The 14,218-nt window shown below is 32.0% G+C and overlaps 2 protein-coding genes across 2 annotated transcripts; one reads left to right on the top strand and one right to left on the bottom strand.

Moving 5' to 3' along the window:
* Positions 1–1,513: 1,513 nt before the first annotated feature.
* On the bottom strand, positions 1,514–5,323 carry LOC131617785 (mitochondrial import inner membrane translocase subunit TIM50). The gene is made up of 10 exons (XM_058889038.1): positions 4,991–5,323; positions 4,738–4,826; positions 4,201–4,237; positions 3,713–3,774; positions 3,490–3,603; positions 3,214–3,318; positions 3,029–3,127; positions 2,598–2,757; positions 2,386–2,488; positions 1,514–1,899 (listed from the first exon to the last, which is right to left on the bottom strand). Exons 1-10 carry the CDS (start codon positions 5,193–5,195, stop codon positions 1,866–1,868), a joined length of 1,008 nt encoding a protein of 335 aa, XP_058745021.1. The 5' UTR covers positions 5,196–5,323; the 3' UTR covers positions 1,514–1,865.
* A 6,551-nt stretch (positions 5,324–11,874) lies between these two features.
* LOC131617784 (uncharacterized) lies at positions 11,875–12,921 on the top strand. The gene has a single exon (XM_058889037.1). The coding sequence runs from the start codon at positions 11,984–11,986 to the stop codon at positions 12,734–12,736; it is 753 nt and encodes a 250-aa protein (XP_058745020.1). The 5' UTR covers positions 11,875–11,983; the 3' UTR covers positions 12,737–12,921.
* The last annotated feature ends 1,297 nt before the right edge of the window (positions 12,922–14,218 follow it).

Raw genomic sequence — 14,218 nt, 5'->3', positions numbered from 1 at the left:
AGTGAGTCTTATCAGTAGTCTTATCAGTAGATTCATGTTTTATCCAACTAAATCTCATTAACTTGCAAGCAAAAAAACTAAGATATTTGAAGGGTACCATTGAGCTTAGGGTTTTCTATAAAAAAGAAGGTTGCACATATCTTGTGGTTTATGCTGACAGCAATTTTGATGGTGATCTAGATGAACATAGAAGTACTTCGAGCTTTGTTTTCTTACTTAATTCTAAAGTTGTTTTTTGTTCTTCAAAAAAATAACATGTAGTACTCTAGTTCAGTGTTAGTGTGTTTTGATGAGACAAACTTCAGAGAAACTTAATCATAAAAAGGTGCAGAGTACTCTTGTTAAGTGTTAGTGTGTTTGAATGAGACAAACGTCAGAGAAATTTAATCATAAAAAGGAGCAGAGTACTCTTGTTTAGTGTGACAATAGCCTTACTATTGAATTGTCCAAAATTCCTTTCTCTCATCGCAGAAGCAAAGCATATTGACATTATTTTATTTTATTTTTTTATAAATTTGACAAGGGACTTAGCCTCTCAAATTAGTAGAGTTTGTAAAATTCCGAAATATGCTAGAAATGATTCATCCTTCAATGATAAACTAATGTTTATTACATATAAAGGAGCAAATGTTTAATTTATTTATCGTTTAGTATTTACTGTTTTTATGTTTATAAATTCGTTAAATAAAATCATATACTTTAGGGAACTCTTATTTACGGATAGGGTTTAGAATTTTTCCAAAAAAAATTCTCTGAAATGATGTCAAATTGATTCTAAAATAATTAAGTATTTGGTTCTTATAAAATAGAATTTGTTTTGCCTTCAAAATCAATTCAACTTGAAACTACAATTCGTAACTTGAGTTTAGATGTCATTTTTACACTAAAATTTATTATTCAACTCAATTTTACGTACATGTATTCATTCATAAATTACTTTACATCCAACTCACTTTTAAAGAAAATCAAATCTAAAAAATCAATTCACTCAAACCTATATCTTCTCACCACAAAACCAAACATACACTAAGTGTCATCTCCAATCAATAGCCAGAGAGAAAGCAGCATAATATCTAGATTTCAAATTGCTAGAATTTATAGTGTAGCTTTAACTTTTTTTTTGGGACAAGTAGATTTATCCTTAACCATCTGATACCATGAGTCATGACCAAACGTACATGACGCATACATAAATGGAGAAACTGTGGCAAATCTATTATAGCACTGCACTAGTTTAATTTCATCATAAATGACATCTATATGTTCAAACATACCAAATTACAATGCCAGAATTGGTGGAAGGCAAAAAGAGAGACCGGAAATGGGAAGTGTGAGAGTAAAACAAATATTTTAATTTTTTTAAAACCTGTAGAACAATTCCCTTCCAAAGTAAATAAATTGTCCTAGGAACAAATGCTGCTTTGCATCCCATCTCTCTTAAGTTAAGCTTTGGCCCATGTAGTAATAAAATCCTAAAATTTGTGTTCTATTTTGCCATTTTAGAAATCGAATGTTAATTTTGCAAACGCAGTCACTCTTTGCTTACATTTCAAACTGAGTTGCTACAGAAAATGTGGATTTGCAGATGTCCAACGGTGACATCAAGAACAAAGAACAAATATTTCTATCAGACTAAAAACAGCAAAAACCTATAAAATCAATAAGTGCTTTCCAGCAACGGAACTTATGTAGGCCAAAAAATGATATGGTTCAAGGCATGAAAGAAAATCTACATTTTATCTTCAGTTTAATCACACCTCAATCTGCAGTGGCTTCAAATATCTTTGGTAAACTGACCCAATCAATTATCATGAAACTGACAATCACTCTTTCTTTAGATCATCTAATTCAGTATTGTTACTGGATCATTTCCAGAAGCGTTTCTGTCCTTGTGTTTTCCTGCATCATTTGGAAAACACCCTCAGTAAAAATGTTGAGGAAATAAGACAGGAAAAATCCTGTTTATCAATTATTTATATGTAACAAAAGAATCCTTCAACAGACAACCCAAAATCAATTTCCAATAATAAAAATACAGAAATTAAATGATTGGCACTCGGGTGGGCACGGTTTGTTCTGTCTTCAATATAATTGAAATATTTGTAATACTACCTCCGTTCCTTTTTATAAGAGAAAATGCACTTTTTAGATTCATTGAATAATCAATGTATCTAGTCTATAAAGAGACCAAATACATTAGTTATTCAATGAACCTAAAAAATGACTTGTCTCTTATAAAAAGGAACGGAGGTAGTAATAGTTAATGTCTTGATTTTAGTTTTGTTTCTTGTTTTCAAAAAGTTGATAAGAAAACAAAATCTGGGTTGTCATTTATTTCTCAAAATTTCGCAATTAGTAAGAAAATAAAAACAATTAGAATGTTACCTCATATGCTCTTTGGAACGCCGGATGAATTCACTCGGAATATCAGATCCTTGGTAAGATTGTAGCACCGGTCTTATATCAGCCGGACTACTACGGGCAACAACTGCATATGGATAATGGAGAGAGTAATGCAATAATTACCAACCATAAAATGTCAATATTACTTTTCAACATGAATACATTTATACACATCTTAAGAAGAATGCACTTACACTCAAGGAATGGTATGAAATCCACAAGAGCTGTATCATCTTTATCAGTCTGCAGCCATGGCTTAATAGGGACACAGTTTTCAGGTTGTAGGCAACTTTCAAGAGCATGGCCACTTAAGTACATAACTTTTGCAGGATTCCTGTTTAATTTTGTAAGATCCTGCCAATGAAGGGCAACAGGGGAAACATTTCATTAACGGTATTCAATGCCACATTTTATGTAGTATCATAATAAAATAACAGGAAAAAGCAAAGGAAATATTATTTATGGGTCTGTTATAATATTCTTTAAGAGTAAGTTGTATTATGCATAAAAGTTACAATCCAAGGCATATGTTCTCTATTATAAGCAACACTTGGTCGTAGACTTACCACAAGTGTATATATAAATAATTCGAGAAAGAATAATACATGAATATAATAAGACATACTCTATAGTGTTTCCCATCCTGATACTTAGTAGCAGGCCTTGATAACCTGTACCTAATGCAGTGCTTGGGATCCAGCCTCTCTATAACAGGGTCTACAAACTGCACAAATCAACAAAAGCATGAGCTCATAAGTCATAACAATGATAAGGATTCGTTCAAAATATAGAGAAACAAAATCAGATTACCATATTTTGTTCATCTGTATACACTACTATTTCATAGAACTGAGCTAGATGTTCTAAGAAAGCATCAACTCCGGGTCTTTTAAAAGTCTGCCAGCCAGTATCTCGCTTCACATTCCAAAATAAATAAAAAATCAATATATTTTAAGTTAGATGTCTGCAGCATGTAAGCATCAACTCCAACTATTTATTATGTGACAAACATTATAGAAATGAAATTGTCAATAAAAAATCATATCTCAATCTACAAAAATTGGGCATTTTCAGTAAAAGTCTTACTGTCCAAATGTAGTGAATCAGTGTTTCATTGAGATCTAGAACAAGTGTGAACACATGTTGTTCCTGAGGAAGCAAATCTGGAAGGAGCTTGTCTGTGTATGGCTCCGTATAACTCTGAAAAATGCAAGACCAGAGAATTAAAAGTTTTACACGAATGAGAAAATAATAGTGTTGACAAAAAGGAAAACGTACAAGGCTCAGAGAGGTCAAAGTATGCACATACCCTAACTTGTTCTTCAATTAACCTTCTTGCGTCCAAATAAAGCTCGATGGCTTTGGCAGGCACTGAGATAAAGCATGCAGGAGATTCAGCAAGCCATAAAAATGACAAACAGACATATATAATTTGGAGTATAAAACCCCTCCCCAAAAAAAATTGCATGCAATGTCTATTAGTTTAGCCAGGCTTGATATGATTGTACAGAGTACAGATCCTATGGTACGTTTAAAAATTGCTGTTTAGTTTAATATCATAAAAGCATTTGCTGTACCTAATACTCATGCAAACAAATATTTTTCCAAGGGACCCCTACTGCATGTTATGTTTGGTTGATGAGCTAATTTAAGAGAAATATTGCTTATGCAAGTTAAAAGCACTTCACACAAAAAGATATAGTGATTAACGCATCCATTCGTTTCATGTAACAAAAACATTCCAGGAATCCAAAGGAAGAGAAACTCACATGTACAGAATACAGTTAGGAAACTCACCTGTAACTGCAGTTGAGTATACAAGCCCTTGAAATTTCTGCCAGCATGAAATCAAAAAATGTCAACCTACTAATGTTGAGGCCTATAAACATATTATAAACAAAAGAAACAATGATAACCTATCACATCCAAAACAATGCAGAGTTCCAAAACAAAGCAATCGTAAGTACACAAAGGGCTCTTACAAGTAGCAAAACAGTCAAAAAATCTAACATTGTAGGTCACTAAAAGTTATCAATGTGAGCAATCGAAAACCACAAAATCTATTTGTTGCATCTAAAGGTAGCACACCAACAATAAATTGATAAAATGAGGCCAAAAAAAAAAAAAAGAAGTAAAATCCACACACAAATTTAACCCATTTCATGTCATATATTGCACCAGCAGCATTTCATTTCAACATCGAGACAACAGAAATTAATTAATTAATTATTTAGAGTTTAAACAACAATTCATACCAGGAAATAAGTTCAGATCAAAAAAATAGCAAAGAAGATTGAATGTAAAGAAAGATTGCGAAACAGTAAGCAAACTCACATCGAGAGCAGTAGCTCCGTCAGCTGGAGTGTTCTTAGCTGATTGTCGAAACAGCTTCGTTTTCTCATCTATTTCATCTGCACTATATGCTGTACATTGCATTCAAACAAAAAAGAAACCGAAAAAGAAAATTAATTAATCATCAACATCCAACAAATCATTATTTACAGATCAATCCATTTCATTTGCAAGAACAACACAAAATGCCGACAACAGTGAATACGTCAACAAAGAAAGAGAAAATAAAACTAACCGTAAGAAGCATAGCCGGTTACGGCAGCGGCTCCGGTGAGAGCACCGATGACGGCGTATTTGAGGAAATTCCAGCGGTTAGGTGAAGTGGTGGCGGAAGGAGGAGGAGGTTGAGGAGCAGTGGGAGCTGCATTGGTGGAGAGGAATCGCTTCGATGAAGATGATGCTACGGAGGAGAATCGAGATCGGAGAATTCTGAGAGACATGGCTGAGAAGAAAGCGAAGGAAATGTAGAGAATGAGGTTCAAGTAGGGTTTTGGGTTGGCTTTGCAGAAACGCGCCGATCGACGCTGTGTTCTGTTTGGCTTTCTGTTATTACTTTAACTGATTCTGTTTTCACTAGTTGGAGTCTTGACGCCGTTAGTTTTACAAACGATTATTCTAGAACCCCGGTAAAAACAATTATATTTATAGATTATTTACTGAATTATTTAAATAATCTTTAAAAAATAAATTCAAATAACCACAATTTCTAAAAATAGATCAAAGTAATCGTTTTTTAAACAAAAAAATTATCACATATTGAAGGTGTCACGTTGTGTTGTGTGACGTATGCATTGTAATTAAAGATGAAGCGTTACATTGTATGGTGCATGGACCTCTGTCATGTCACGCAGTGTGGCGCATGCACTATAACTTTAAGTATATGTGTTATCCAGTGTGGCGTATGCATTGTAGTTTTACGTATATGCGTTATCTAGTGTGGCTACTGAGTTGTTTCGATATTTTTTATAAATACACTCATTCGTCTCCACCATTTACCACACATCTTCTCGTTTCACTTTTAAATATGTCTTCTAGAAAGTTTCCAATGTTTTTAATTACCAAAAGAAATGCTCAACTTTTTTTTCTCCAACAAAACTTTGGATGAAGATTCAACTTTTGAGCACAGAGACATTCAAGCATTTTCAAAGGAGCTTGACCTAATGGATAGACGGAGAAATTCCTGACAGTGAACAGATTATGAGAATTGATAGGCTTGTTACGGTGTCCAACTAAAATGGGGAAACTTGTTCCTAAAAACCTGTTAAAACCAACAATGATGTCCATATGATAATGCTTGGACCAACTGATATTGTCTTAATGGTTGTAATCTTTTAGTTGTGTTGATGTGTTTAGTCGTTTTATTAGTTTATCGAGGTGTTGTTTTATGTGTGGTTGTCTTTATTTTGTTGTACCCAAATGTTGTCTTAAATATGAAATGAAAGTTGAATTTAAATTGAAATTTCTTAGTTACAACAAATAAATTATATATCAAAATTGAAATATAAAAATTATGTTGTAGAGTTAGACTCAATATTCGGACAATTATTTTGGTTATGTGCAGCTTGAGAACATGTAATGCATAATCTTATCTTTTTGTTTGTTGTATTCATTTCAATTCAAATACGTGTGTTGGCCAGCCCCTTTTCTTCCTTCGCATTTGCTCATTATGCCAAACAATATCCCCTTGATAAGCTGGTCAATATTCCTCTTTTGCTACCACCAAGAAGGTATTGATGTTCACATTTAATATGTTTCCGACTTTATAAATGGGGGATAAATTTCCTCTAGGGTCCAGGCGAGCATGTGAACATGTCGCTATGATATGAAAGCAAGACATACAAAAGGCTTGAAACTTTTCACAATCGCACCAACCTTTAGCTAGTTCGACCCGATAATATCTCATTGACCTCCCCTCATTATGGTCCATTGTCTCTTGTACACTGAACCAACCTTTAATACTATCAAACAGTATAACATCATGTGTGTTAGCTTTGGCAGTTTCCTCCTGAATAAATTTCATAGAACATAGCTCTATGTTGAACTCATTACTAAAATCCTCCAAAACATCAGTTATCCCTTTGGAGAGGAAGAACCTATCTTTGTTGCCCAACAACCAAGAATAATGAAAAGAATGAATACTCCTCCATCTAGCCCCAACACCAACATCCTTGGAGAGCAAAGAAAAATGAATGAAAATCTAAACTTGCTCATCAAGAAAATGACTAAGAAAAATCTCAACTCTCCACTTGCCTCCAACGAAGATGACGATGAGATGAACTAAAAAGTGTTTATGCTTTCTTTTTTTGTTTCTTGCATTTTCCTTTCCTTATTGTAATGCATTTCCCGTATGATTCCAATAAAGTATGTTGTTTCCTTTCATAAATACCTTATAAATACCTTTTGTTAGTGTTATATAAGTCTTGATTGCTTAAAAAGTATGTCTACAACCTTGTTTTGTCTTAAATATCATTAGACATCTTGCATAAGTGTGTCACACATTTAAAAGTAAAAATATTATCCCTCACAAAGTGTGACACTTTCTATGCCATGACTTGAATACTATTTCTAGGCACACCTTAAGATGAAAAAACTTATACATATTTTAGGGAACCTTATATGCATCATCTAGAGTGATATTTCCTATACCACAGACATACTTCATGATACTTCTTCACCATGTCATATTATCTTTACCATGTATAAGAGTTTTATATCAAAATGAATCAAAATCATACTTTATTATTCCATACTAGTTGTCAAAATACACCAAGGGACCTGCTATTTATATGCAGTCAATATCCTATCTAATAGTAATAGAATTCTATATATCCTATTTAATAATAATAGAATGCTATATCAAGCCTAAGTAAAGGGAACAATAATTAAATTAATAACTAAGAGTTTTCCTTCATTACTTCAAATTTTATTTCTCTATTTTACCTTTTCAACTCTATACTCATAACATAGACAAGAACAACATGTTCCTCCTTTGTAATGGTCTCCTTGTTTTTGTTGGTTTAACTAAATCTTTATCATGTTCTTCTTGTGATATTGATGATGGAGAGTCTTCAAATTACACAAAAGATTCATCATCATCATCAGCACAATATATTGAAATTGAAGGTGATGAAATTTCACAATCTCATATTAGTTCAAGTAACCACAATTATGATATTCTTTCATTTGATCATGCTTATTGTGCTAAAATTGTATGTATCCTTAAATTTTGTAACTCTATTTCTTCGATTTTCTCAAATAGGTCAACAAATATAATAATTTTATTATAATGATAAAACAATATATTAATAAAAGGATAAAAGTCATTGAAGTGCACGTGAAGTTCTAAACGGAAAAAAAAAAGATAAATAAGAAAAAATTAATGAAATACCAAAAAACTAAGTCCAAATGAACCATTTAAAAAAGAGAAATGCTATTTGTATACTGGATTGTACACTTATACCGTATATTTGGACAATTAGGATATACACATCAATTTTTTAATAATTTTTTTCTTGCCTAGGCAACTGTGCAGCACTAAAAGAGATGTATGTATACGGTGTAAAAAATATTGGGTGTAGAAAGAGAGTGTAAACATAGCATTACTCTTTAGAAAAATCATCCAAGCAACTATGTAGGGTTTCTGTTAGATGTCTAACCATCGTTAACATATAAGAATTCACAAGAACCAAAAACCACATCCTAATATTAATCTCAAATTTAAGACAAACACTCAATTCACTATTAATTAAAATAGATGATAGAGTTCTAAAGACAGACAGAGAAAATACATGTGTACGCATTTGATATAACTAGAAATCATTTTTTGGCCCAAAAATTATTCTTCTCCCTCATTTCATTCCCAGTTGTTGAAACACCATTAAAGATGTCATCATTACAAACCTTTTAAATACACCAGACAACATGATAAATCATTACACACCTTAAGATGGGTGATATGTGGTGTGTCTCTAACAAATGTATGTTGCTCCTAAAGGTAGTTCCCAAGTGTAAAAATGCTCCTTGTTTGACCTCCCGAATTGTGCCAACAAATGGTATCACGAGCCTTTGGTTTCGAGTGAAGGGACCGACTTACTTGTATTGATATTTTTTTATTAGATAGGAGGTGATCCGTTGAGAAAAACGGAGGTACAAATGTATGTGGAGACTCGAATATTTATAAGTGGGAGAACCCACTCACTTATCTCCTTAAAATTTTGGGTAAATATGTGATGTGTTTCTCACAAATGTTTGTTGCTTCTAAAGGTTGTCCCCAAATATAAAAATGCTTCTAGTTTGAGCCCTTGAATTGCACTAACGTTATAGTTATTAAGATATACGAATGGTCTTTTGTACCAAAAATTTTAAACTACTTTCTATTATATTTTCATATGGTTGAACAATACGGAAGAAAAATATTTGGTGAACAAATGCTATTTGGCATGTTCAAGACAGCAAACTTCCATTTCAATGAGTACTAATTTGACGGATGTTACGACCAGCATTTGAAAGATTTTGGTCCTTTTAAAAGTGTTGTGTTAGGTTGGAGATGTCTAAAAGATAGATTGGCAATGAAATAACAATTGTCTAGAAGGGGAGTAATTTCCAACATTCATGATAGGGTGTCATCTCTTGTTATCATGTCCTTTTTTGAAAATTGATCAGCAAAATGTGCTCGTTTGGTTAGGGGTGTCTCAAGGTCAGGCTTTGGGGGTTTTGGAATATTTTTTCGTAGTTGAGAGATTATTTGTGTGACAAAGTTTCTTCAAAGAAGAAGTTGGTTGTATGGCTGGAAATTTGTTGGGCGTTGTGGATCAAGAGTTTGTCAATTATTTGATACAATTAAATGGCCGATAACTCATAAATGCCTTGATCTAAATATTGTAGAAAACAATGGACATTTCATTTTCATACTCTTAAATGAACTTTCATCAGAAGGGATAAATCCCAAGTAATCCTCTATATTAAGTGAAGTCAATTCATTTTGAAAATGAAAAGACTTTAATTGATCTTTCCCTTTTGTGGAGAGCAACATCATTGTGGGTGAGGTGAGATCTTAGATGATGCTTCCAAATTTCGTGTGTCTAACTCACAAGACAAAAGCTAGATGATAGTGGTAAGTATTCTAACTAAAACTTCTATACATGATAGTGGTAAATATTCTAATTCAGATTTTTATGCACTCCGCTATCACATACATTTAAGTAGTCAAAGAAAATCTTTAGAGATCGTATAAGATATATTAACGCATAATATTTAAAATTTATCACAAATATAATTTTATTTTTATTTTTTTGACTTTACCACATCGATATAGTTTGATTCGGGAATTAAATATAATTTTATAAAATATTTATCAAAGTTAAATTATAGTTAAGTATAATTTTTATTTATTGTGTGATATTTAAACAACAATTAATTTAAACCGGACATCTAAATATTTGAGCAGAATTTCAACAAAATAAAATTGTTGAAATGAATTTGAATGTTTCGTGTATTATTGAGAAATGTTCATTCAATTCAACACAAAACCAATAACATCTACTGTATGTTATATGGTCGTGTGATTTTTTTAAAAAAATATTTTCTTACAAAGGAATGTGAAGTACACCATGATAAAATGTAAATGATAAAAGTAGAAAATACGTGTTAAAAATGAATGTCAACCTAGTTTTTTTTTTTTATCTTATACTCCTTCCGATTTATATTATAAGCCAAATTGAATTTTTGTGGTAAGTTTTTTCTCACATTCACACTTTTACGATAATAGTAATTGTTTAATCTTTGATCAAAAGATTTAGAGTCTGATCTTGATCAGACTGTCATGTACACTTGAATGTGTTAATGCAAAGTTTTTTAATGCAAGAAATTTGGGTTCATTTACATTCTGTTTCCAGACTTAATTGAGCAACATTTTACTTACGATGATGTAATGTCTTTGAAATAGATGTTGATTTTGTATAATATGATTCTATTTTATTATGTTTTTAATTTATTTGTTAAACTAAAGTATAGAGAGATTGAAATCTTAATTGTTTTATTCGATTCAACAAACATTCGATATGAATAATTCATTGCTTAGTGTAATTTTTTAATCCCATGCTCCTTTTTCTACCTTTTTTTTTCACTAAATGTGATGATGTGGTAGAAATATGGATTTAGAGACTCTTTTAATATATTATAAATAGATTGAATAAGATGTCATTCATATTTATTTATCAAATTATAAATATATTTTGATAATTATCAATTTAAATTTATTTTGAGTATGTATGTTTTAATAAATATATTTAAAAAATCGAATAAACCTAAACCGTATCAGTTTGATTTGATTTATAAAAGTCTACTGAATTAAATTAAACCGTATGTTTTTTCTCTCGCAATTCGGAAGATTTTTAACATCAAAACTGTACAAACCATATCGCAAACACCCCTGTTATCATGTTGATATCTATATTATTATTATTAACTAAAAAATTTCATGGATAATTGTTAGGTACCCACTCCAATTATACATTCATTATTATTATCCACCAAGATGGCTATATGCATGGAGGCTGTGATTAATTTTGAATAACGGTGACCCTCTCTCCTTTCTTGCCGCATCACCCCTCCATTTGAATGGCATGAATGCTACTTGACAAATAATACATGACAACTGGTTACTACTAATTACCCTTCAAGTACCTATCATGTACATGACAAAATATCTTCATGAATAGATGTAAGCTTTGTCATACAGCCTAACATGCCATCTGCCAAATAATAATTTTGCAACTATGCACATTTATGGAAACAATTTAGCCGTGTGATAGGGTTGGAGCGATAGCTCTGTGTAATGGACTATTGGTTTTAAGATTTAAGTCATATTTTTATGCACCTATGAACAACATAAGTCAACCTCTAATTCATATTATACTATATAATTTGAATTAATTCTATAATACACAACTGAATTAAATGTTGTACCATACACAAATATATACATGGTAAAACATCATTTTATTTATGAATAGTAGAATTATTAACCATGATTTGATGGGCCTCTAAGATTGTGGATGCACACAGTCTTCAAATTCTTTTCAAAAGCCAACAAAAATAATAATAGAGACACCCCTCTCCACACACCATTCACCACTATATATAATGAGTCCTTCATGCCTTAATTCACCAAACCATCTCCATATTTACTAATCTCTCTACTTTTCATTTCTTCAGAAGAGTGAACACCATGGACACTAGTTGTCAACTCAAATACCAAATCATAGCAACACTAACTCAGGGGATGAAAACTAATTCCAATGTTATTAAATATACACAATTATTCATTTCAATATCAGTGTTTTCATTCATTTTTGCACCTTCTTCATTGTTTGTTTTCCTCCATTACTTCAAATTCTATTTCTCAACTTTACCTTTTCAACTCTTTACTCACAACATAGACAAGAACAGCATGTTCCTCCTTTGTAATGGTCTCCTTGTTTTTGTTGGTTTAATAACCAAATCTTTCTCATCTTCTTCTAGTGATACTGATGATCATGAACTTTCAAAGAACACACAAGTTTCATCATCATCACCACAATATATTGAAGAAGAAGATGAAGAAGGTTCACAATCTCATATCCTTGATGTTGAGGTCAATGAGCCAATGTTGGAGAGAGAAGCTGAGAACACAACTAGTGAACAAGATGAACAAAGTGCTGAAGAAGAGGAAGAAAAAGTAGAAGAAGAAAACATTGAAAACATAATTATGATTGATCAAGAAGAAGTTGAACTATTTGATGGAGAAGACAAAGAGGAAGATAAAGAGTCAGAAATTGAAGAAAACAGTATAGAAGAAGAGGAAGAAGAAGATTATGTAGAAGAAGAAGAAGAAAGTAATATGTTAAGTACCGAAGAGTTAAACAAAAAGTTTGAAGATTTCATTAGAAAAATGAAGGAAGATCTAAGAATTGATGCCAGACGGCATTTAGTAATGGTCTGATTTAGTTAAAAACAACCATGATCTTTTTTTCTTTTGCCATGCTTCTTGTGAGTCTAGTAATTTTGAAAACTATGCATATTCAACTGTAAAAGTGTAAGATCTTTAGCACCAGTATTATTGTCTATTGTAATTCAATTTAAAAATTTAGTCTTTGGAAATAAGAATTCACCTTTAAAATTACATAATCTTATTTATGTGAGAGTGATCTAATTATGATTAATCAGAGGTATCAACTAACTAAACTAGAAGGAATGTATCATTTCACAAGAAATGATAGATGACGCCTGCTTGCTATAGCTATAATTTAACATACAAAATATTACTAGTAGTGGTAGATATTGTATATCAGTATCGTTTGGCAAAAAAAGTGGTGTCTTAATGAGGAAATTCTGTTGACCTACATACTTAAATCGAATATATTTGTATAAGTGGTGCAACTTATTTTTGGGTTTTTTTGTGGGATTCATTAAGACACATTATCTATAAGCAATTCATCTAATTTTCACTCCAATGATGCAATTCTACCTAACTTATATTGGATCCCACAAATTTACTTTATATGTTAGTATTTTATTCAACTAAAGTGTTAAAAAAAAATAAATAAATAATTATTGGTGAAAGTCAATTTTAATTTTTTTATTATTTTATTTTAAAGAAACGTTGCACTGCATTGTAACGGTTGGCTAGGTTGGCCAACTCCAATAGCTGGAAAATAGAACATTACGCTTGTCATGCTAGAGGACTGTAGAAAAATCTTTCATTGGAGACACTCTAAGTGCCAAGTTAAGTTGTGATAGATCTCGGAAAGTAAATGACGACACTATTGAACTTTAAAGAAAATTGCTCCAAACTCGATTACAGACTGATCACTTGATACGATAACTCTCCAATGTGAAGTGTTGATCGCTTGCAAAATTTGACAGTATATGGCTTTAGTTTGGAACTAAGCTTGGATTCTTAAAACCCTAAAAAAAATACAAAAATGCCTTAACGCGCGTGGATAAAATCTAGGGGGAGTGGGTTTCTTCTTGACTAAGAGAGCCCAACTTTCAACTGTTTGGTCGCCCTAATATGTGGCGATGGGCACAAGGCCATGGCGACGGGTCTTCGGTGGTGAAGAGTAGGTCTTTTGGCCTTTAGGTTGTGGGTTGGTACTTGGTCGTGGCTATCTCCATGGTGAACGCCATGGTGGTTGCCACAAGTACAACATGCTTCATTTTCTCTTGAATTTGTCTGTTTTGCTTCATTTCTCCGCGAACGACTTCCAATTAGTCAATTTCCTGAAATACAAACAAAATACAAGCATAATAGAGAAAATATGAAATAAATAAACAATAGACGTACATAAATCAAAGTCAAATACATGGTGTAGTTTAGTGTCGTCATCTATATCCAAATTCAAATGAACCATCCAATCCAACCCAATAACCAATTGATCATTTTTATTTTTGGAAGAAACCCAAAAGTTTGTCATACAAATGG

This window comes from Vicia villosa, linkage group LG7 (assembly GCF_029867415.1).
Source record: "Vicia villosa cultivar HV-30 ecotype Madison, WI linkage group LG7, Vvil1.0, whole genome shotgun sequence".
Classification (NCBI taxonomy): Eukaryota; Viridiplantae; Streptophyta; class Magnoliopsida; order Fabales; family Fabaceae; genus Vicia; species Vicia villosa.
This window is presented reverse-complemented; position numbering and strand designations above follow the sequence as displayed.